At 55.4% G+C, this 21,844-nt stretch overlaps 8 protein-coding genes across 8 annotated transcripts; 3 read left to right on the forward strand and 5 right to left on the reverse strand.

The window, feature by feature from the left end:
* Nucleotides 1-5,804: 5,804 nt before the first annotated feature.
* THITE_2090003 (uncharacterized protein) lies at nucleotides 5,805-7,957 on the forward strand (the record flags this gene model as incomplete). The annotated part of the gene is made up of 6 exons (XM_003654779.1): nucleotides 5,805-5,874; nucleotides 5,946-6,071; nucleotides 6,136-6,564; nucleotides 6,618-7,189; nucleotides 7,260-7,400; nucleotides 7,505-7,957. The coding sequence occupies 6 exons, from the start codon at nucleotides 5,805-5,807 to the stop codon at nucleotides 7,955-7,957; spliced, it is 1,791 nt and encodes a 596-aa protein (XP_003654827.1).
* A 94-nt stretch (nucleotides 7,958-8,051) lies between these two features.
* THITE_2050350 (uncharacterized protein) lies at nucleotides 8,052-9,436 on the reverse strand (the record flags this gene model as incomplete). The annotated part of the gene is made up of 3 exons (XM_003654780.1): nucleotides 8,052-8,475; nucleotides 8,584-8,767; nucleotides 8,833-9,436. 3 exons carry the CDS (start codon nucleotides 9,434-9,436, stop codon nucleotides 8,052-8,054), a joined length of 1,212 nt encoding a protein of 403 aa, XP_003654828.1.
* An 857-nt stretch (nucleotides 9,437-10,293) lies between these two features.
* On the forward strand, nucleotides 10,294-11,037 carry THITE_2051111 (uncharacterized protein; the record flags this gene model as incomplete). The annotated part of the gene is made up of 1 exon (XM_003654781.1): nucleotides 10,294-11,037. A coding segment is annotated over one exon (744 nt), but the record flags the coding sequence as incomplete, so codon positions are not given.
* Nucleotides 11,038-12,035: 998 nt separating this feature from the next.
* THITE_2034205 (uncharacterized protein) lies at nucleotides 12,036-13,064 on the reverse strand (the record flags this gene model as incomplete). The annotated part of the gene is made up of 1 exon (XM_003654782.1): nucleotides 12,036-13,064. A coding segment is annotated over one exon (1,029 nt), but the record flags the coding sequence as incomplete, so codon positions are not given.
* Nucleotides 13,065-13,797: 733 nt separating this feature from the next.
* THITE_2130234 (uncharacterized protein) lies at nucleotides 13,798-14,532 on the reverse strand (the record flags this gene model as incomplete). Its single annotated transcript, XM_003654783.1, has 2 exons — nucleotides 13,798-14,442; nucleotides 14,503-14,532. 2 exons carry the CDS (start codon nucleotides 14,530-14,532, stop codon nucleotides 13,798-13,800), a joined length of 675 nt encoding a protein of 224 aa, XP_003654831.1.
* A 1,147-nt stretch (nucleotides 14,533-15,679) lies between these two features.
* On the reverse strand, nucleotides 15,680-16,635 carry THITE_2130235 (uncharacterized protein; the record flags this gene model as incomplete). The annotated part of the gene is made up of 4 exons (XM_003654784.1): nucleotides 15,680-15,727; nucleotides 15,785-16,317; nucleotides 16,388-16,519; nucleotides 16,551-16,635. The coding sequence occupies 4 exons, from the start codon at nucleotides 16,633-16,635 to the stop codon at nucleotides 15,680-15,682; spliced, it is 798 nt and encodes a 265-aa protein (XP_003654832.1).
* A 799-nt stretch (nucleotides 16,636-17,434) lies between these two features.
* THITE_2118041 (glycosyltransferase family 90 protein) lies at nucleotides 17,435-19,900 on the reverse strand. The gene is made up of 2 exons (XM_003654785.1): nucleotides 18,931-19,900; nucleotides 17,435-18,879 (listed from the first exon to the last, which is right to left on the reverse strand). Exons 1-2 carry the CDS (start codon nucleotides 19,640-19,642, stop codon nucleotides 17,798-17,800), a joined length of 1,794 nt encoding a protein of 597 aa, XP_003654833.1. The 5' UTR covers nucleotides 19,643-19,900; the 3' UTR covers nucleotides 17,435-17,797.
* A 647-nt stretch (nucleotides 19,901-20,547) lies between these two features.
* THITE_2130237 (uncharacterized protein) lies at nucleotides 20,548-21,625 on the forward strand (the record flags this gene model as incomplete). The annotated part of the gene is made up of 3 exons (XM_003654786.1): nucleotides 20,548-20,903; nucleotides 20,983-21,143; nucleotides 21,456-21,625. 3 exons carry the CDS (start codon nucleotides 20,548-20,550, stop codon nucleotides 21,623-21,625), a joined length of 687 nt encoding a protein of 228 aa, XP_003654834.1.
* Between the last annotated feature and the right edge of the window lie 219 nt (nucleotides 21,626-21,844).

Consider the following 21,844-nt stretch of genomic DNA (forward strand, 5'->3'; position numbering starts at 1 on the left):
TCGTAATCGCTATCGGTAGAACCGCTACGCAATTGAGGCTCTTTGACTAAACCATTGTTCGAAGGTAGGATACTTCCAACGCTATCGACCTCGTCAAGTCGCTATACGAAGAAAGCGGTAGTTCAACCGGCTACTGCTATTGGCAAGGCCGCTATATAGGCTAGTCGATTAATAACAATAAAAGAATAATCAGGTCAATGATCTTGAAATTGTAGCTACCACTTGATATAGAAAAGTGCTATAGATGCGTAGAATAATAAGATATCGATTAATAATAGTAGTAGATCGAAGATCTAGGCGGCGGTATGCTAAGAAATATATACCTGCAGGGTAGAATATATATGCGCACCCCGCCTGCTCGATCGGGCCTAGCGTTGTAAACTCTACAACGTAGGGCGCAGGGCACCCTTATCTAATCTATATACACAGACACATAGGTTATATAACCCCCCTGTTCCTCCTACCCTGTATTATAATCTCTCTAAAGTATTTTAAATAGCTTATTACACTTTAGGTACCTTGATATAGCCGAGTTATAGATCCGCTAAATAATCGTAGTAGTTAAAGGCTCCTATATAGGGAGCTAGAGGCGGCTATAGAACTAGAGTACGCTTTATACGTTAAAGGAGTAGTCTATAATCTAGGTTTATATTATATTCACCTCCTTTAGAAACTTCTAAGCTCCGTCGTAAATAGCCTAGAGCTAGTGAATATAGTACTCGTCTTTGGCAATACCCTCGTCCTATAGAGCTATAAGCTACTTATCTTTAAAGAGTGTTTCTCCTATAGGCAACCTAGCCTCCTCCTATACATTGGTCTAGTATATCTTAATTAAAGAGAGTAGCTAAGCAATATACTAGCTATCTTTAGGCTTATCCTATTTATATCGAAAAAGTATATTAGGGTATAAGGCCTAGGATCCTAGCTAGTACTTTAGCTCGAAGTTGAATAGAGAGAGCGTCTCTGTCTAATAGGCCTACTATTTACTGATTAGACATAGCTAGGTAAAGTACTTAAGGTTCTTATAGTCGGTTAAAATAGTAAAGAGGGCTACTATACTTTAAAGCTCTATCGACTAGGCTTTAAGATATAAGATAATAGCCAATAGCTCTTTATTATAGATAGTATAGTTGCGTTTAATAAGGCTTAGTTTTATAGAGTAGTAGGCTATAAAATAAAGAACCTTGTCCTCTCCCTACTAAGATAAGCATCTACTAAGTACTATATTAGAATAGTCCATTTCTATAATTGTCTCTCGTTTAGAATCCTATTAGACAAGGATTAGCTCTAATATAAATATAGCCTTAAGTATATCAAAGGTGTCCTACTCCTCTTTACCTTAGCGGAAAAGGACGTTTTTATAGGTAAAGCGTATTAATAGGGCCACCTTCTTAAAGAAGTTAGAGATAAAGTCGTAATAGAAATTAGTGAATCCTAAGAAGCTCTATACTCCTTAGACTTTATAGGGTACCTCCTATTTGTAGATAGCCTTGATCTTTTTAAGGTTAGGGTGGATATAGACCCCTACCTCTATAATATACCTTAGGTACTTAACCTCCTTTACTATAAATATATATTTCTTAAGGTCTAGGTTGAGGCCTATATCCCTTAGTCTTCGAAGAACCTTATATACCTTTCTTATATAGTCCTTTCGGCTCTCGTTCGAATATACTAAGACGTCGTTAAGATATACTATTATATAGTCTCCTAACGTTAGACCAAAGGCGTTATTGATATTTCTTTAGAATATTATAGAAGTATCTATAAGCCTAAAGAGGTAGACTAGCTACTTAAATAGTCTAAACCTTATATAAAATGCTATAAGGTACTTATCCCCCTTAGCTATTTGGATATAGTAGAACGTAGCCCTAACGTCTAGCTTTGTAAACTATTTAGCCCTAGCTAGGGACTAAAGAGTCTCCTTAATTAGGGGGAGTAAGTACCGGTTTTACTTAGTAATTTTATTCAAAGCTTAGTAGTCTATATAAAACCTCTATCCTCCTCCTAGCTTCTTTATAAAGAAGACTAAAGCAACTACTAATAAGGAGCTTATCTAGATCTATCCTTTATCTAATAGGTCTATAACCTACTTTCGAATCTCTAAGAGGTAGTCCCTTAGTATATTATACAAGGGTCCTTATAGGAACTTAGGAGGTTTCCTATCTAGGCCCGTCTTAAGATAGATATAATAATCGGCTTTCTCCTAATAGGGGGGTAGGCTGTTTATCTTCTCTTTGTCGAAGAGGTCGGCGAAGTTATATAGCTCCTTTAGCAAAGCGACCTTCGAGTCTAGGTCGGTATTAGGCTAGGAGATAGCTACTCCTAGTATAATAGTTATCTTATAGATACTAATAACGAGGAACGTGTTTTATACCTCTTTAGACTTCTTCCTTTATACTCTATAGGCTAAGCCTATAAATACTGCCCCTATAACTAAAGTGGTATTAGTTTCTTTCCGCTATAAAGAGTACTTATATACCTATAGGCCACTTTACAAATTGATAGTAAAGACCCTATTAGCTAGGTCTAGTACAATCCTATAATAGTTTATTTAGAAGAGCTTTAATATAACATTGTAGACTAGCCCTAGGACTATATAGAATATAGTAGTATTAATCTATCTATCGATATCTATTGTAATATAGGCGATATATATAATTTTCTTTATAATTTATACCCCTTTGACTATAATACCTAAGGTATAGAGAGTTAATAGGCTTATCTACTCGATCTTTAACCTCTAATATACTCTCTTACTAATAGCTCTATAGCTTTAGTACCTACTATCTACTTATATATTTATAAAACTAAAGGAGTTTAGGAAAATAGGGATAAGAAAAAGGGGCTTATCTATTCTTTCTCTAATCTCTATAAACTCGTTCTATAAACAGCTAGGTCCTTTTAGCCCCTATATAAGACTTTGTATAGGGGCTACTCTTTTCCCTCCTCCTTCTTAGAGGGGGAGTCCTCTTCTATCTATTCTTTGGCCTCTAACTTATTGATATCGATCTAAGAGGCTAATCTCTTAGCTAAGGCAAAGGGGTAGATAGCTATAAAGTAGCCCTAGCGCCTATAACAGATATAGGCTCTGACCTATTGGTATATTATATATACTTTGTCGTTTACCTACTTCGCCTATAGTACGTTTATACCTCGTTTTCCTCTATTTCGCTACTACTTTCCTCTATAACCTCTATTAGCTCCCCCCTAGGCTAAGGTAGTATAGATTATATTAATCCTAGTTATTAGTATATCTTTATCTATATCCTTCTCTATATCTATATTAGGCCTAGGTCGCTTACCCTAGGACTACTAGTATTGTTCCTCTAAATAGAGGGCCTCTAGGTTAGTAGCAATCTTATAGTACTTTACAATAGCTATAGCATAGTCATTCTATAGGACTCCTCGCCCTACTACAATATACTTCAACTTTAAAGAGAAGTATCGTTATAGTCTAATAAATTGTACTTCGTTATTCTAATTAAGTCCTCTAGCCTTCAATAGCTTCGCCTTAAAGCGAATAATAAAAGAGAAGAATAGCTCATTGTCTCTTTAACGAAATATATCTAACTTCGTTAAAGCTATAACCTACTTATAGAGGTCTATATAGACTATTGTAAGATATTTAAAAAACGCTCCTAGGTTATAGTTGTAGCTAGGTCCTTCCAACTTATAGAAAGCTACGACCTTAGCCTAGACCCTTTAGTTAAGGTTCCTCTAAATAAATACCTACTAATTGTAAAGACCTCCGATAAAGTCCTAGTCTACTACTAGGATATATACTATTGTAGCCTTCTAAGTAGTAAAGAGCTCCTTTTTACTATCGAAGAGTTGTCCTATAAAGAGGCGCTTCTACTATATTTAGAGAGTTGCTAGAGCTATAGCACTAGCTATTGGAGCTAGGGCGTTAGCTATTATAGAGGCGTTTATAGTCTAAACTATAGTAATCTAGGCTATACAAAGTTCTTTAATAGTTATATTCTAATATATAATCGTCTCTTATAAAAGTTAGAAGTGTTCACGAACCTAATTTAGGTCTAGGACCTATAGGACGTCTAGATTATTTATAGTAGCGTCTAATCTACTTAGTACTAACGTCGAAACGCCTAGTATACTACTCTCGTCTATACTTAGAAGCAACAACTGTTCTATCTATATAAAGGTAGTTAAACTATAATATACTAGCCTTATAGCGTCTATAGATAAGTATACAATGTTCTATTCAACTACCTTAAGGAAAGAAAAAGGAGAAGTATAGGCTACGGTCCCTACGTATAGAGTTTTTTAGGGGCTTGCAAAGTAGGTTCGGACCAACGTTATTCTAGGCGCAAGGTAGGCCCGCTATAGGTCCGTCCTAGGGCCGCCGCGGATCTTAGGCGTAGCCCTATATACCTAGCTCGGGTATAGCCTGGTCTGTAACAACAGGATATTGAATGCTAGAACAGGTTAGAACAAGGCTACTAAACCCAATAGATTGAAACTACCTTAATAGAGTGTTTATCTAATATAATGTCAATACATTTTGAGCTCTAAAATAGTAAGGAAAGTCTTGTCTAGGCCAACACTCCGTTTTTCTAGTTTTAGGCTATTTATATGAAATAGAGCGGATCTATCAAAGATGCCCTAACTATACTATAGCTCTATAGACTCCTAAGTTCCTTCCGCTTCCTACGCGCTTGTAGACTTCCTGCCTTGTAGTTCAATTGACTATGACTACCTCTTTATAAAATTGTAGATACCATTTTATAAGGTCCCCAGTTCAATCCCAATTATAGGCAATAGCAAAAAAACATATCGTAACCTTTGATCGTATCTTGTAACCTTCGAATCTTAGATTATACAGTACCTTATAACCTTCGAACGTACCAAACAAAGCTTGGTAATCTTGTTTTTTTCTACATTTTTGTATTTTATATAGATTACAACAGCATATTTTCTAAATATAATAAAAACAAAGAACATTATTGAGATAGGGACAGTCTAAAAGTGCCCTATAATACTGTTCTATACTATATACATTTGCTAAATAAGTGTTCAATTACTGATATATTTTCCAATAGTATATTAGGGCACTAACAGGCTGACCTAGCCTATGTTGTATAATACGCCCCTCCCTACATAGACGTAACTGTAGGTGCCACAGGGTACGTAACTGTAGGTGCTGTAGGGTGCGTAACTGTGGGTGCCGTAGGGTATATAACTGTAGGTGCCGCAGGGTGTGTAACTGTAGGTGCCGCAAGGTGTGTAACTGTGGGTGCTATAGGGTGCGTAACTGTGGGTGCCGTAGGGTGCGTAACTGTAGGTGCCGTAGAGTGTATAACTATAGGTGCCGCAGGGTGCGCAACTGCCCTGTAGATGCTACAGAGTACGCAACTATAAGTGCCGCAGGGTATATACAAGCTATAGGTAGGTAAGCGAGAGCGATAGGCAGGGTAGGCAATGTTTTATTGCATATAGCGAGGAGCGATTTTGAAAGTGGGCTAGGTTTGTTTATTTGGTTGGAGTTAGTTGCAAACGAGTGTCACGTTTATAGACAGTGAAGGATTTGGAGCGCCGTACTAGCTTGTGCTGATCAATCAATTCAGATCCGAGGTTGAGTCGCCTACCGCCTTTCTCCTCTCGTGTCACGTCATCCGGAGTGAGTGACAACAGCGACATCAACGCGATAGTTGAAAAAAACTGAGACATAGCGACCGCCCTTCACGTTGACTGCTCACAAGGAGCAGAGAGGGCCGAGGCTGGAGAGTCGAAGTTCTGTCTCTGGATCTATGGTTGCTCTAGGTACGCTTGCTCAACCCAGTGAGATGGCGGAGATCCAGGACACCGGAGGTGACAGCCACGTGTGTCCTATCTGTCTAAAGTCGTTCGGCCGCAGTATGTGTGCAGTTGGCCCTGCTTGTTGTTCACCTCTGACCAGCTGACTCATTCTCCCTCACCTCCGGAAGAGGACTTGAGAGACCGACACCGACGCCGCTGCGAGAAGTCGATTGGCAAGCCTAAGCAAAGCAAGAAGAAGGCTTGTGAGAGATGCATTGCTTCCAAGGTCAAGTGCGACTACGAGAAGCCCTCGTGTAGGGACCACTCTATCCATCCCCTGTCCCACTTAGCATCGGACGCTCACACACACTGGCCTAGGTGGTCGGTGTCGTTCCCGGACCGCGACGTGCGAATACAGACTGGAGCCCCGTATCCGGGTACCGGCATGGGAGGACACGCCCCTGGGCTCGAATGCCACCGCAGCGCCACCGTTCGGAGCTGCTGGTGGCTTTATCCGGCACACCGTTGGGAATGGCACGCAAGATCTGCGGCCGGGCTTCGTGGCCGATGCAGCCGGTATCCTGATGCCGTTGGCAGGCAGCCAGACTTTCGCAGCTTTTCAGCAACCGGTGGTGCTTCAGACATCGCCACTGGCTGCAGAAAACGGGCAGGAAGATCCCCTCGACGCTCAGATACCAGCCCCAGCGTCTGCGTCAGGCATCGGCAACGCACTTGCACTCCAATCGGCAACAATCTCAGATGCAGGGTCTATGCCTGATTTGCTCGACTATGACCTATTTGCCGATGGTAACGAAGAGCATAACTCAGCGGGCCACCATCTCTCACTGACAATCATCCAGTCTCTGCAATGCTTGAGATGGGACCACGACAGCCCGGGCCCGACCACTTCTTCGCCGAGACCTCCGACTCGGTCTTCGGTGCATGGTCCTCTTTGCGCACAGCCCCCGACGCCGAGTCGTTGGCTTCCAGCATGCCGCCAACCACTACCAAGAAGCGGCGGATCTTCCCACCGACCCCTGATGCTTCACCACGCCCCGACAGTAGCTTGACGAGCCCGCTGCCGCTGAGCCGCCGGTCCAGGTCGGTCATCCGCGACCCATCGGGCGACAGCACCAGCCTGTCCGACCTTGCCAAGGCGTCACCGGCGTACCACAGTCTCCAGCAGCCCGGCATGGTCGGCCTGGAGGAAGCGCTGAAGATGATGGCCGAGTATCCGCTGCGGATGCTGGCTGCCACCTTCCGCTCCCCTTTCATCCACCCGCGGCTCTGTCGGAACTCGCCGAGGGGAATTCCCGAACCTATCGCGGTGGCGCTGGCCTGCGTGGGCATGAAACTGCATTCAGAGCAGTCCGGCTTGCAGTTCGTGTGCAGTACCTTTCGCGACCAGAGCGATAAGCTGATCAAGAGACTGGTAAGTTCTTCTCAGGACTAGGTTGAGACTGTTACAGGAGTTGCCGGGCGGTGCTGATTCTCCTGAACAGCCCTGCCTTTCAGACGACCACGAGCAGCTCTGTGCCACGCTCCACGCAATGTGCATTTACCAGATCGAGGGGCTACTATCCGAGAGCCGGTACATATCGAAGCTGTCCACCGCTGTGCTACACCACGAGTATCTCGTCCGGGTAAGTTGGCCCTGTGGTATTGTCTGTGCATTACCCCCTTTACATCACCGCATCCTCATACTGCCACCAACACTGCCACGTCTCTCTGACTGGAGGATCCCCAGGCCACTCAGCGGCTGGTCAAAAAACTGCAGAGCACCACTCCCTCAGTCCTTTCCCACCCCCTCCCGCCCGACATCGACTGGGAGGCCTGGACGGTGCAGGAGTCGCTGCGGCGGACGCTCTTCCTAGTGGTCATCATCCACCAGCTGCTCGGCCTCATCGGGACGCTCGAACCCGCCTACTTCGAGCCGCTGCTGCCGGCGGACGTGGTCGAGAGCATCGCGCTGCCGTGCAGCGACGGGCCTTGGCTAGCCGAGAGCGAGGAGGAGTGGGTCGACGCGCGGCGTGCCGAAGAGCGCTGCCCGGCCGACGAGCCGCGGACGCTGGGTGAGGCAGTCCGCCGGCTGAGTGCGGGCGCAGCTGCTGAAGCCGGCGGATGGGCGCTGGCACGGATGCCCGAACTCACGCGGCTGCTCGTCAGCGTGGTCTCTGTCGATGTCACAGATAAGCAGTGACCGTGCCCTCCCCCTCGAGAAAAAAACCTTCGATTAATGCTGCTGCGAAAGTTGCCTCTGCTCTCCAATTCCATTCTCAATCCTCCTTGTCCTCTCACGCCTGCCAACCATCCAACCACCCCTGAATCTGCCGCGCCCGTTCAGCCGCCTCCTCCAATTCCACCCAGCCCTTCTCCCGCCCCTCCTCCCCGACCAGCCCCCTCCGATAATCCGCCCAAGCAAACAGCACCCTGCCCACCGTCCTCGCCCGCACCGACACCTCCGCCTGCCACCCGTCCCCCCACGACCACGGCACGTCCTCCACCACCTCACCCTCGCCGCCGCCGGGCTGGTTCCCGAACCGGTGCAGCGCGATGCGCACCGGCTCCGCGCCCGCGTAGCCCGCGTCCGCCTGCAGCGCGATCCCGCCCGGCGCCACCAGCCGCAGCTCGCCGGCCGTGCCGTGCAGCGTCCAGGTCAGCGCCGGCGTGCCGGGGAAGGGCTGGCCGCGGCGGAAGAGCACCGTCAGCGTCGCTGGGCTTGCGTTGCCGGTGCCGGCGGTGGTGGGGCCGACTGCGGGGATTACAAAGCCTGGGGGGTGTGAGTGGTGTTAAGCAATCCAGAGGTTGATAGTTAGGTGTTGGGACGGGTAGGGTTGGTAGGACTCACCGTGTAGGGAGAGCAGGTCTGGCACGTCGGAGCGGATGGTCTCGACGATCTGGTTGTTGCGCGCCGGGTCGCGGATGCGCACCTCGGGCCGCTGCAGCTGAAAATGCGTGTGCACGGTCCCGGGTACCAGCTCGCCGACGACGGACTGGACAAAGTCAATCACTGTAAGGGATGTCAGCTGCCGCTCGTAGGGGGCTCCACCGGAAACGCAGCCACCAAGACCTTACCGTGCCCGAACCCAATGGTGATGGGGTTCCCGCCCGCGGCGCGCTGGGCAAAGTACTTGAGGCCGACGGGCAGCAGCTCGCGGTCGTTGGTCCCGCCGTACGCGCGCACCTCGCAGCTCAGCAGCCGGCCGATGGCGCCGGCGGCGAGCAGCTCGCGGAGCTTCAGCACCGGCGGCGCCCAGCGGCCCTGCAGGCCGACCAGCACGCGGGCGCCGCTCTGCCTTGCGGCCGCGGCGAGCGCGTCGACGTCCGCCGTGTTTGACGCGACCGGCCACTCGACGAAGACGTCCTTGCCGGCGCGCACGCTCGGCAGCGCCGTCTCGAGGTGCTTGTCCACGCGCGTGCTGCAGATGACGAAGTCGACGTCCGGGTCGGCCGCGAGCTCCGCGGGGCTGCCATACGCCTTGGTGTCCGCCGGCAGGCCGTACGTCGCGATGCTCGCCCGCGCGGCCGCCTCGCTGCTGTTGCACAGCGCCACGATGCGGTACCGCTCGCGGCCGGCTGCCGTCTGCAGCGCCGGCAGGTGCGCCTCGGGCGCCCAGGACGTGACCGCCGACGCGGAGAGGCCGATGATGGCTACTCGGAAGGGCGGAGGCGGCGCCATTGGAGATGAGTTTGTAAGTTGGCGAAATGGGTAAGTCGGAGCAGGGAGAGATCTAATCAAGCACTGCTTGACTGTTCTGAGCCTGACGGGCGTGGCATCTGGGCCTTTTTGTATTCGGACACGGTCTCTCCCCTGGCGTATAAAATCCCCGTTTAGATCGAGTGTTGGGGAACATCACCGCGCGTGTATATGGTCCGCAGGAGTGAGCATGCCTTGGATTACTAATTGCATGCTTGATAATCCACGCACACAAACTGTCAAGGGCAGCTCCAACAGGAAGGACTTGTCCTACTCCTGTGTGTAGCGAGCGACATGAATATCGGGATTTCCGGATCGGGCGCCTCCCGCGCGACCTCGTCCGCCAGATTGCGGCATCAAGAAGTCCACTCCGGCGTTCGGAGGAAACTGGTCGCGGCCTTAGATTTCTCCATCACGCCACTTCACACCAGATTTTATGTACTTCGAACCCCGCGTTTTCTCCTGTGAAATCTCAAGACAGGGTGTCTGATTTGGGCGTCGGACTTCGGAGGTCGGTGGTCAGTGCTGCTCCGGACCCGGCGCTGACCTCCGTTTCCCGAGACTTAGGTACCTCCACATGCCGTTTACATTGAAAGGCCATGGTACCCGTGTATAGTTCATCCATTCTCACGCCACAACCGCGCTCATGACCGTTGCGAACCGACTATGATGTCCCCTGTTTCTTCATGATCCGTCTCTTCACGCCCACTTCAAAGCTCCTTGCAATCCGGACGCCAGCACGAGCTATGTCAGTCAGATCAAAGAACATCTCCAGCTTCGGCGGTCTCCTGGAGAGCCGCGCCACGGGCTTGGCCGGCATCAGCAAGGTGCAACACCCCATGCCGCCCGCCACCCGCCGCAACGAATGGCAGTTCCGCCCAGGGACATACACCCCTCGCGAGTTCATCCGCGAGATCGCCGTCCTGCTCGAGAGCGTCATCGTCCAGCTGGGCCCCGACAAGCCTGGCGAGCCCGACTCGCGCTCCATCTTCATGGACGGGCTCCGGTCCAGCCTCTCGCACGAAGGCCGCGAGGCCACGCTGCCCCTAGCCGACTGGAACGACGAGCACCCGTCAGAGCTGACCCGGCACATCCTGCGCATCGGCAAGGCCATCTACCAATACGCCAGCGAGTCCCTCGGCGCCGTGCCCGGCAATCCCGCCCTGACGGTCTACAGCCCCTGCGAAGGCCACAAGTGGGTGCCGCCGGCGGGCCGGCTGCTGCGCAGCGAGCGCAGCTCGCCCGTGCTCATGATGCTGTACAACGAGTGGCTGCACCAGATCACCTGCCTGCGCGACGGCCTGATCGCGTTTGACAACTTCGAGGACGTCGTGCTCAACCTGACCGACGCGGAGCGCCCGGGAACGCGGCCGATGCAGGACGTCCGGGAGGCTTTGCTGGCGCAGATCGCTCGGGGCCGGGTCTCGCGCGAGACGCTCCTCGAAACGGCCAAGGTGCTCACGGCGCCGGACCTGCCCGCCGGCGGCTACGGCTTTCAGTACGACCATGGAGTGGTGCTCCCTGCCGCGCTCTTCTCCGGGGCAGGTTCCAGCCTGTTTCTTCGCTACAGCCCCACTCGGCTCGCCGAAGAACCAAGTCAGCAGCCTGTGTTGTTTGTGGCGTCACCAGTACCTCGCGGGCTGGAAAAGGTAGATCTTGGTAGCTTGGGCGCCGCTTCGCCGTCCGTGGGCCCGTGGGACACTTCGCTCCGCGCTGAAAAGGCGACGCCGGGTGATTCAACGGAACACGAGGCTGTTCTTCGTATGATCGGGACTACCAACGATGAGCCGGGATTCAAGGTGGATCTTGGCCGGGTCATTGCCAACCTGGACGCTGCTGCAGATGCGTCACCGGCAGAGGAACATGAGATCGCGGCCGGCACAAGTACCCGGATCTACGCGTCGTCTGATGTGCTGTTGGCCGGGTCGGATGTGGTAACAAGCTCGTCTCCCGGCCCGGCCGTCATTCGCGCTTCAAGGGAGGTAGACGTTTTGGCCGTTCTCGGGAAGCTTGACCCTGAACAGGGAATTCGTTTGGCTGGACGGTGGAAAAGGGGGTTAGGACATACGTCCGGCACAAACGAGAGAAGCGCGGCTGGATTTGTCATTGTCGATTGAATCTTGATTCAAGTAGCATTCCGCGGAAACATGAGAGTGAGACCTTGTATATAGAGTGAAGCTAATGTCGTAGCAACTTTGACTTCGTGAAAATGCATTGTCCGTCCAGTCCGTCCAGTCCGTCCAGCCAACTGTCCCCGACAACCCGAAGTTACTGTGAGATCCCGGTGTGTATAAACCGTCCAACGCCACCACCACCGATGTACTCCGAATGGTCCATTGCAACCAACCACTTGACCTCGGCAGCATGCGACACACTCAGTCCCACACCCCTTCCCCGATCCCGCCCTGCACGCCACCAACATGCATCCTCCCCCTTGCCGACCTGCAAGCCGCCACATGCAACCCTCGACATCCCGCTGCGACCACAAAACCACCGCACAACCGCCCGCCCCCCTTCAAAACCCAACACCCCCCATCCGCGTCACCAACTCGACCCCCAAACCGCCCAAGATGGCCCCACCGACAAGCCAATACCCATACATAAACCACCACCACGTACTCCTAGCATCCCTCAAATCGACACTGGCCACCATCGCACCCAGCGCAAGCGCACACCCGCCAGGCGCAAGGACGTAGAAGGCAGCCGCCTGCACGCCCGCGGACAGGCCGCAGACGACGAGGCCGGCGACGAGGCAGGCGAGCAGGGCGTACAGCGCGGTCTTGGTGTGGCGCAGGCCGAACAGCACGGCCAGGCTGCCCAGGCCGAGGCGCACGTCCGCCTCGAAGTCCTCGGCCGCGTAGATGGTGTCGTAGATGGCCGACCACAGCGTCAGGGCGGTGAAGAGGCCCAGGAATGGGGTGGACACCGTCAGCGGGCCGAGGGTCAGGGTCGCTGGGATGGGTCTGGCCGCCGCGGCAGCGGTGGAGGTGGTGGTGGTGGCGGTGAGGAGGAGAAGCGGGGTGTCGAGGGCGAGGCGGAGCACGCTGTGGGTGCTGCCGAGGGTGAAGGGCTCGCAGCCGACAGCGAGGGCGCCCATGACGGCGCCCCAGGCGATGCAGAAGCCGAGGACGAGCTGGGGGACGTAGGTGTGGCGCTTGGCGTAGGGGTAGTAGGCGGTGGCGAGGACGTTGGGCAGCGCGTAGCGGAGCGCGGCGGCCGGGTCGGGGAAGCCGAGCAGCAGGACGGCGGCGGCGCCGAGCGCGTTGGCCACCACGAAGGCGAAGGCCGCCGGGCGCGAGACGGCGCCGCGCGGGATCGGCCGGCGCGCCGTGCGCGCGATGAGCATGTCGATCGGCGCGTCCGCCAGGTCGTCCCATGCGTGCGCGGCGTTGGAAAAGAAGAAGGACCCGATCAGCAGGATGATGCAGGTGTACCACCAGGAGGCAGGGAAGTGGACATCGCTGCTGCTGCCGCCGCCGCCGCGGCGGGCGAGGATGGCGGCTAGGAGGACGCCCGACAAAGTGGGGATGTAGATGAGGATGAGGGCGGCTGGGAGGCTGAGGCGCGCAAGCTGGACGTAAGGGACCCAGGACGACGGCAGGAGCGAGACCCAGCCGGTCACTTTGCCGCTGCTGTATTGCACCGAGACTGAGGGGGCGGGCCCCGGAGCTAGCTCCGCATCTGATTTGGAGAGAGACCGGCGCGGGCGGGCCGTGCTGCTGTCCGTAGGGGCCATCGCGGATGTGGAGGGAGGAGAGAAGCACAGGTGCTGATTCAAACTTGATAGTAGGGGAAGCAGTCGCGCATTGGTGGCCGCAGCAGCAAAGACACCCAGCTTTATACACCAAGATGGCATGATGGCATCGGATTCGTTCGCATTTTGCTTGCCTACTAGTGTAATTGCTCTCTGGATATCCCGCTTCCCCTCCTCCACCCATGGCGTTCCACTTCGACTGGATCCGCATTCTGTGAGTGCATAGCCCTAACCGGTTTATCTTTTGACCCCTCGGTTCCAAGACCTTGAGGACCCGCTCAGGATCATACTCACACTGCACGGCCCGCAGATGTGCCACGTTGTCTGCCCGACCTATGGCGCTCTAAATCGAGCACCGTCCACAAACGGCACCCGTTTGCAACTTACTGCCAACCAAACAAACAAACCAGGCAGCCTCCATTCCTCGGCTTGCACATCCTTTCCTTGCCCATCCTGCGGCGCATGTTTGCTCCCTAGGTGCGCCCAATCCGCTCTGTTGCCGACCCAATGGCTTAGTTCCCCGCACCTGTTCAGCCCAGTTCCCCTGACCTCTCAGAGCGGCAATGACGGCCAGTGTGGAACACACCGTTCATGTACGCTTGGTCAGCGGCTCAACGGAGGCGACGCGGCCATGGAGAGCGGCCACAGGATGCAGAGCAGTGGGGCCGTCCCTGGGGTGCGACGAGCCGAACGTACGGAGGAGTTGCGGCCGAAGCTTGTCTCCGTGCGGGGCTCGAGGCAGACTAGTGCAAGATGCTGCGCTTGCCGTGCACTCGCCGTCCGAGGTCAGCTGCAGGGTGAGGGGGTGAGGGCTACGGTGCTCACCGGCCTTGACGGCGGCGAGAGGCGGCACCTCCGACGCCGTCCCAGTCTCGTCGGCCGGCCCGGCGCACATGGACGGCCCGGGCCCGAAGAACCGGTTCACCACAGTTTCCGCGGAACGCCGGACAGCGGACTCATGCCCATGATCCCAGCGCCCGCTTGTGGGAAGGAAGTGGAGATACGCTGCGGGCCGCTCCACTGTCTGATCCCGGGAGACGAGGGGCGGCGGGGAGCACCGTTGCAGTGGGCACGACGATGACCAGGCTTCTTTGCCAGGGTTTGGCTGCTGGAGTTGAAGGCCAGCAAACGCATTGGCGACTGGTCGGGTGCCGAAGACTTGCATACCGCCAGACGAACTCGCCTTTTCTTGATCGAGGAGGTGAGGCCCGATACGATAGTGCGAGGGGACAAACTGTCAAGCAGGACAGGACTGTTCCTTAGAGAGCATAGGCCGGGGTGTGAAACAGCCAACCAAAAACAAAATCTGGATGAGCCGTCCCATTGGTCTTCACAAGACTGGCAGCGGCGAGCACCACCTCGTAAGTATGACGCTCTCTCGCGGACTTCACCCTGGATTCCCAGGAGACCGGACAGACCTCCGGTGAGGGTCAAATTCGCCGGCGGCGACAGGCGTGACGAAGCCCCAAGTGAGCCTTTAGCCTGTTCACACGTGGCGAACGCTAAATAGTTAGCGCTTCAAAGCCCTGGCCCCTGAAGGATTATCCCGCTTCGCGCTACACTGTGGATGACGCTACATTACTGGCAGTGCCGAAGAAGTGGGAACCGAACCTGGACTAGAACGCCGCTAGCGCTTATCACGCCGGAGGCCCGGCGACAGTGGGAATCGCAATCGCGCGGGGCGGTCGGTGTCGGTTTGGGGCTTCACGCGAATGACTTCCAAGGATGAAGCCCGGCGGCGTGCGTGCTGGTTGGACGTCGAGGTCAGAACGCTCGCGTAATCCCGGAGCGAAAGGACTGGGGATCATGTCGTGATATCCAGGTGTAGTTAGTATAGTTCTTTAGTGCGCAGCGTGGAAGAGACAAGTGGTGCTCCTTGCTTCGGCGGCTCCATCCCAGTGGTCGTATTCAACGGGTCTCCTGTGTCGTGTATATAGTGAACCCGTGACTGGTTTCTATCACGTTGCGGTCCATATCCGCAGTCGCCTAGGGTACCCCGGCCGGCGACCCGCCATCTATCCGCCCAGGGAGGGATTCATGCTAACTACCGGATCGTCAACAAGGCTCATGTGTTCGGGCCCTAGCGGCACGACCCAGACAACACCCATGACCCATGTCATCCGTCCGTGCCGACGATGCCTGCCTGATGTGGCTTCCCCTGCTGCGACTTCGCCAAGATTGCCGTCGTTTTCCCCATCTTGCGCATCCCAAACCGGCCAGGATGTGGCAGGGATGGTCTCTGTGGACCCTCATCCTGTTCACGGCTCTCGTTCGCACCGTTGCACGGCGCGGAAAAGGCATGAAGAACTCTGTCCGCCGGAAAGAAGCTGACAACGCGCAGTTGTTCATAGCGTTCGTGCCGTAACGGGCCAAGGGATTTGGTCGCGAGCAGTTCATGCACAGGAGGCGAGAGTTTGACCGCTTTTTTTTCCCACTCCTCCGTCGTTGCTATGGACACGCCGCGAACCATGTCATCGCTGGCAGCGCCCCTCCACAGTCGATGAGAGTAGCCCACCACCCTGCCACGGTCAGCAATTCTGATGTTGCAACCAGCAGAGGGGCATTCGGTGACTTACAGGCCATGTCCGACGGATGTAAGCCCAGGGCGTCGCCGCCGTGATCTGAATCGCAATCGCGGTGACGGGCTGCATCACGAGCGTCTGGTTCGCGCCTGTCCGGTTGTAAACGGCTTCGGCGCGCTCGGCCCAGAACCTGAACATGTCGGCGTACAAGTCCGCGTCCATTTGGGTGGTAACGGAGCGATAGTCGCGACGCTCGGACTCGGCGCTCGCCGCATCCCTGGCCTGCATCACCGCCAGGACCGAGAGGTTGGTCGGCGGCATCGCCGTCTGACGTACGGGGATGTCGGCAATTGCCGTGAAAGCAGCCCCCCGGGCCGCAGCGGGCTCGGAGTAGAGCAAGCCCGCCGCCGTGCCGCCTATCGAGTTGAGTGCCGCCACTGTGGCTCGTACATTAAAGACCCCGGCGCGTAGCTGCCAGCCGGCCAGAGCGCGCATGAATGACTCGGCCTCGGCGGCCGAATACACCCGGATCCCGCCATATACGGCGTGAACGGGGATGGTGGACAGGTCGAATATCGTCACGACACCTGTAGGCCCAGTTGGTAGTGAGAGCTGGCCGAGGTCTGAACCGGGCAGTTGGCAAAGGGCGAAAACTACCGGAGTTTGCGCCGCCGCCCTCGGGGGCCCTCAATGGGTCCGGGTTTACTTGTGCATTCGCCTCGACGATGCTGCTATTGGCGAGGACCATTTCGACGTTCCGCACGTTGTCCGCGGCGAGGCCGTACTGACCTTTGAAGCAAGAAAATCCGCCTGCCCACACCTCTAAGTGGTTTGAAGCACTCAACCAGCCGCTGTTCGGCCCAGGAAGACCAAGGGGCACCCACCACCAAGGACCAACCCCCCATTGCAAGACTCAATGACGACGAATCCACGGCCCCGGAGACGGTGCCTCGGCGCTGGTCGGGCCCAATGCTCACGACCGAGGTGTCGGCACTAACGGCGATTCTGTTGAGGCGCGATAGATCGATCAGCATGCCCGATTGCCCAATGCTGGCCCAGCAAGGGTTGGGCGAGTGGCCGCAGCTGCGTACCGCAAGTTAACGCCTTCAAACCCTTTTGACCGATACTCAGGCGCAGAGGAGCAATATTACAGGCATGCATGGAAAGGATACTCTCCGCAGCTAAGAATGCGGAGTTCCGTCGACAAGGAACTCCTTGGGCTCGGAAGCCCCGGCCATCGTGTTGTGTAATGGATAACATGGGGAACCGGCCCGGCCAGTATGTCAATGCATGGCAAAATTATCATCGCGGGCAGGATTACGCTCTACGTTGGCGAGCACCGGCCTGAATGAACTACCTTGGCGATCGTTGACTCAAAATTCCAGGTTCAGAGCCCCTGCCTTAATGCCGGCTTCCGTCTCAGGCGGAGATCGATACTCTTCATGTACGCTTCCTCTCATCATGAAAGTAAATGGTCAGGGAATCCTCAGCATCATGTGGCTAGCCAAAGCAGAACGGTATGATACACTAGTCACGCCCTGGCCTCATCTACAGAGAAGGAAGATCGCTCTTTTTTAGTAATGAGTATGATCCAGGCCAAATCTTTCAAAAGCTCCATCGTGACGGGTTTCTCTTGAGGAAGCTCGACAGGTGGCTCTGGGCTATAGCGGAAACAAGGGAGGGGGGGCAGCAGGGCAGGACCGCCCGCCGCCCGCACCCCTTCCACCGTGTGAAATAGGTGATCCAGCAAGGTGATGTGTCTTGTCTCACTTGAGGCATTTCTTGCCGCCACAGGCACTTACTTTAGGTGAGTGATCGTGCTGACCCGTAGTGTGCCTGTCTTGTTATGCATCTCCAATGACATAAACAATTACTACTCAGAGCGCCTGTTCTAGCGGCAGTCAAGCTCAGTTCTCCTTTCCAGTCCTTTCTCACAGAACCATGAACCTACAACGCCAATAAACTGGATCTGTATGGCTTACAAGAGGCACAGTACTTGGCAAGGGGAGCACGCAATCGTCTGCGGGATGCCGGGCCCGCCGGCATCGGCACCGAAGAGAGAGGCGCTTACAGTTCCTGCCTCAGATCCTCCACCCATCCCATCACCTCCCTCCTGTCATCCATGACCCTCCCATACTCCAGCAACAACCTCAGCACATAAACAGCCATATCCTCCTTCCTCAGCACCCGTCCTGCCCACTCCCTCCCGGCCAGCGCAATCCGCTCGCCTACCTTATCCGCCGTCCCCTCCCGGTCCCGACCAAGGAAATACCCCAGAATCCCCCACCAGTCCCCAAACCGCGGGTCCATGGGCACGAAATGCTTCCACGCGACCAGCCGCGCATCATGCCACTCCCGGAACAGCGTCGCCTTGACCGGCACGCTGGTCGATCGCAGAAAGCCAAGGTACCGCCCGCTGAAGGAGTTTCCGTCGATATCGGGCAGATACTTGTGCTGGAACATGTCGGCCATCGGCACGTTCTCCACCGGGGCGAAGTAGGGCGCCGTGTAGTTGCACGTCGGGGTGAACCCCTCGTAGAGGCAGACCATTTCCGTGAAGGCGACGTCGGTGGTGCGGGCGATCCAGCCGGGCAGGTCGGCCTGCGCTGCGGCGGGGAGGGCGTAGCGCTTGTCCGGCAGGGCGAAGTTCGGCGGCGGATCGGCCCGTTGAGCCAGGAGGGAGGCGTTGTTCATGGCGACGAAGCGGTGGCGCTGGAAGGCGCGCCAGTTGGTCTCGCGGTTGCGTCCGCCCGTGGCCACGCCGCGCCAGAGGGCCGAGGAGTGTTTGGAGGCCCAGGGGATCGAGGCGCCTTCGGCGCCGATGAAGCGGTCTTCTTCGCTCCAGTATATGGGCGATGGGAGGAGGATGTCGTTGTTGCGGAAGAGCTTGGAGCCGCCGAAGAGCGGGATCAGCGATTTGGTTGCCGAGGTACTGAGCGGCTCGACGAAGATGCCTTCGAGGGCTTGCAGGTCTGGCTGCTGGCAGAAGTCGGTGCTTAGCGTGTAGTTGGCCACGTAGCCATTTCTCATATGCGCAAGGCTAAAGGGGCTGGCGATAGACGGCGGCTTATCGAAGTCGGTAATAACCTCGGCCAGCCGGGCCGGGCTGTCAGGCGGGCACCCGCGGCGCGCGATAGGCCAGTAGTGTTCTGTCTTGTCAGCGGAGAGCTTGAGAAAGAGAGCGACGAAGGCAACTGTACCGTCATGCTCCCACTCTATAGGCTGCGCATCGCCGTGATGCTCCTGAGAAGCTTCCCCGACTGGCGGCAGTGGACTGAAGTCAGAGACCACGCTCCTGACATCAGCCGTCCGCCTCGTCTTGGCCGCCCTCTTCATATATACCTCAATATCCTCCCATGGCACCACCATGCGTGGCTCGTCCATGGGGTTTAGAGCAACGTCCATATCCGGCAGCAGGTGCTCGATGGTCTGGATCATGTTGAGCCAGATCTGGGTCCACCACCAGTCGCTCTCCGTCGACGCCTTGCCGTCGCGTATCTGGATACGCATCTCAAAATCGCGGGCATCCTTTCGGATCTGGGCGGGCTGCACGCCCCAGAACGGTTCCAGGTCGTGGTAGATCTGGTCCCAGAAATCTTCGACGATGATGGCGCCGTGTTCGGTGGCAAACTTGTACCATTTGTCGAACCATGGTGGGGGGTGTCGGCCTCGGCGCTTTCGGTAGGCGGCGGCGGCGGCTGCGAGGGTTTGCGTCGACTTGGAGAGCTTGGCTGCGAATTCGCGCTCAGCGGCCTGGATCAGAGCGTCGATGGGGTGTTTGTTGGCGCCAGTCAAGGGCCAGACCCAGGACGCTATTGTGTCCGATGCCGTCAGGAAGTGGAGGGTGAGGGTCAACAAAAGCGCCGTCAAAATGTAGCGAAGACATCTTGTGGGCCGTGGGGGGAATCCCATCTTGTGAGGGCGTCGTGGGCGAGGGGCGGAAGTCGATTGTCGCAAAACGCCCGAGGCATTCAACCTGCAGTGCGCGCCAAAGCGATCATGCCGGTCGCCGTCGGATTGCAATCGAATTCGAGATGGGAACTCGATGCCTTTTTACAGAATCGGCGGTCATGAATGAGAGCGCCATCGGATCGGCAACGACGGAGAGGCGGGGAGCCGCGAGGACGGGGAGATGAAGAGGCGGGGAGGACGGGCAAAACAAGAACAGGACCAACAGACACGGGAGACCAAGCTGCCGGCCGCGGGAAAGGGTGTGTGCCCCTTGATCAGCGGGCCGCGCGGGAGGAGCCAGAGTGTGATTGGGTCCCAATAGCCGCCGATCCAAGTGGCGCCCCACAGACCGTGGTTGATTGTCCCAGTGGCGGGCAGGCCTGGGATCAAGCCACGACTTCGAGGCGCAAGTCGTAAAGCGGGGCTGAGACCCCAGAGAGGCGGCTTCTGTGCCCGCTGGCCGGGCCGGGGGACGGCTCGTTGGTGATCTTGAGGTGCATCGTTGAGCCGGGCCGAGTTGCGATTTGTCCGAGTTCTGCTTCCCCTGGGCAGAAGGCTGCAAAACCAACTCCAGCTGTTTTCATTGCTCGTTTAACCGTAATTATCTGCAGCCCTTAATGGCCGAAGAAGCGCTGGATGTATCAGGCGAAGCCGCAAACGAGAAAACAGCTTCGCCGCGAGCATGGGGGATTGGAATGCTGTGTGATACCATTAATAACTGCTCATTCCCACCCTGCGTCGGACGGGCCGATGACTTCCTTTTTCTCCCCGCTGATGATCCTCCCTTCGTCCCTACCAGGTAGTCCACGTTTCTTCTCGCCTCGGGCCGTCGTCCCTTCGATAGTCAACTCCACTGTTCTGGTCCAATGGTTCTGTTCCTTCTGTCGCTGCTTCTCTTTGGCAGCGTTGAACATGTGATAGCGTCGGCCCCTATGGGTCGGCCACGGCCGCCAATTGACGGCCCAACAACCCTTGCACTCGACAAGCGGCAGGAAACCAACGGCTTCATCACCTTGTCAACCGTCTATAAGGACGGAGATGCCTCCCGCCCGCGGACTGCCGAGAGCGGGTACGACATCCGGGTTGACGTCGCGAACAGCGCCTGGGGCTTTTGCGGCAGCAACAACCCCAACCAGTGTGACATGGCTGGTACCTGTGTCGATAGCTTCTCGTGTTCCAGAGGCTGTGGGTTTGGGAATACCTACTTGGACACGTGGACCTGGTAGGTTTCCTAGCACGCCCATGCCTGCATATACGCAAGCCTACCTTCCCGAGCTTGAAGGCGAACTAACACGCTACAGCTCCGACTCCAGCAACCGCTACTGCTCGACCGCCCTCCTGACCCTGTCAAGCGACACCACCCGGGCGGTCACCTACCTGGCCTGTGCCGACAAGCCCGGGAGAACAGAAGAATTCATGGCCTTCACCACCACCACCCCGGCCTCCTCCTCGTCCAGTTCCAGTACGACCCCACCACAGGCCTCCCAGACCATGATCACGAGCACCCAATCCGTCCCAACCACCACCTCCGTCGCGGACACGGGCAGCCCCAACGCACCCTCCCCCTCCTCCTCCGCGGACCCCGCAAACAACAGCAGCAGCAGCAGCAGCAACAACAACAACAACACGGGGATGATAGTTGGCGCCTCAGTCGGCTGCGTCGCGCTCGTCTGCGTCTCCGTCGTGATTGTCTTCCTCATCCGGCGCAATCGCACCGCATCTGGGGCAGCACCAGCAGGTAGTGGAGGGGGATGGATGCCAGGGGCCCAAACAGACGGCGCTGCGGCCGTCCCGCCGGTGCAGGAAGATTATTCCAAGCCGCCGCTGGGGCCATGGCATGGCGGAGGAGGCGGCTACGTGGTGCATGAGATGGGCTCAGGGGCAGGGGAGGTGGTGACGGGGCCTGTTGAGTTGTATGGGGCGGAGGGGGGTTGGAGAAGGTAGTGTAACGTGGGTTGGACTTGGAGTTGGGGGTTGTTTGGGGTTGTGGCATGTAAACATGCATGCAATCCGTGCAAATGGTACCCCAAGGGCGAATGGAAAAGTGCCCTGGGGATGTTCGCTGCCCTCTGTGTTGCGGAAAACAGAGGGGCACAAAACTTAGGTAGGTCTGGGAAAGCCCCTTGCTAATGGGACAGCACCACTTACCCTGACCCTAACGAA

The sequence above is a fragment of the Thermothielavioides terrestris genome, chromosome 3 (assembly GCF_000226115.1).
Source record: "Thermothielavioides terrestris NRRL 8126 chromosome 3, complete sequence".
Classification (NCBI taxonomy): Eukaryota; Fungi; Ascomycota; class Sordariomycetes; order Sordariales; family Chaetomiaceae; genus Thermothielavioides; species Thermothielavioides terrestris.

Excerpts from the sequence above, each read along its gene's own strand:
- THITE_2118041 (XM_003654785.1), bottom strand. The coding sequence starts at position 19,642 with ATGGGATTCCCCCCACGGCCCACAAGATGTCTTCGCTACATTTTGACG. Across the intron at positions 18,880-18,930 it reads TATAGAGTGGGAGCATGACG|AACACTACTGGCCTATCGCG; the intron begins GTACAGTTGCCT and ends CTGACAAGACAG.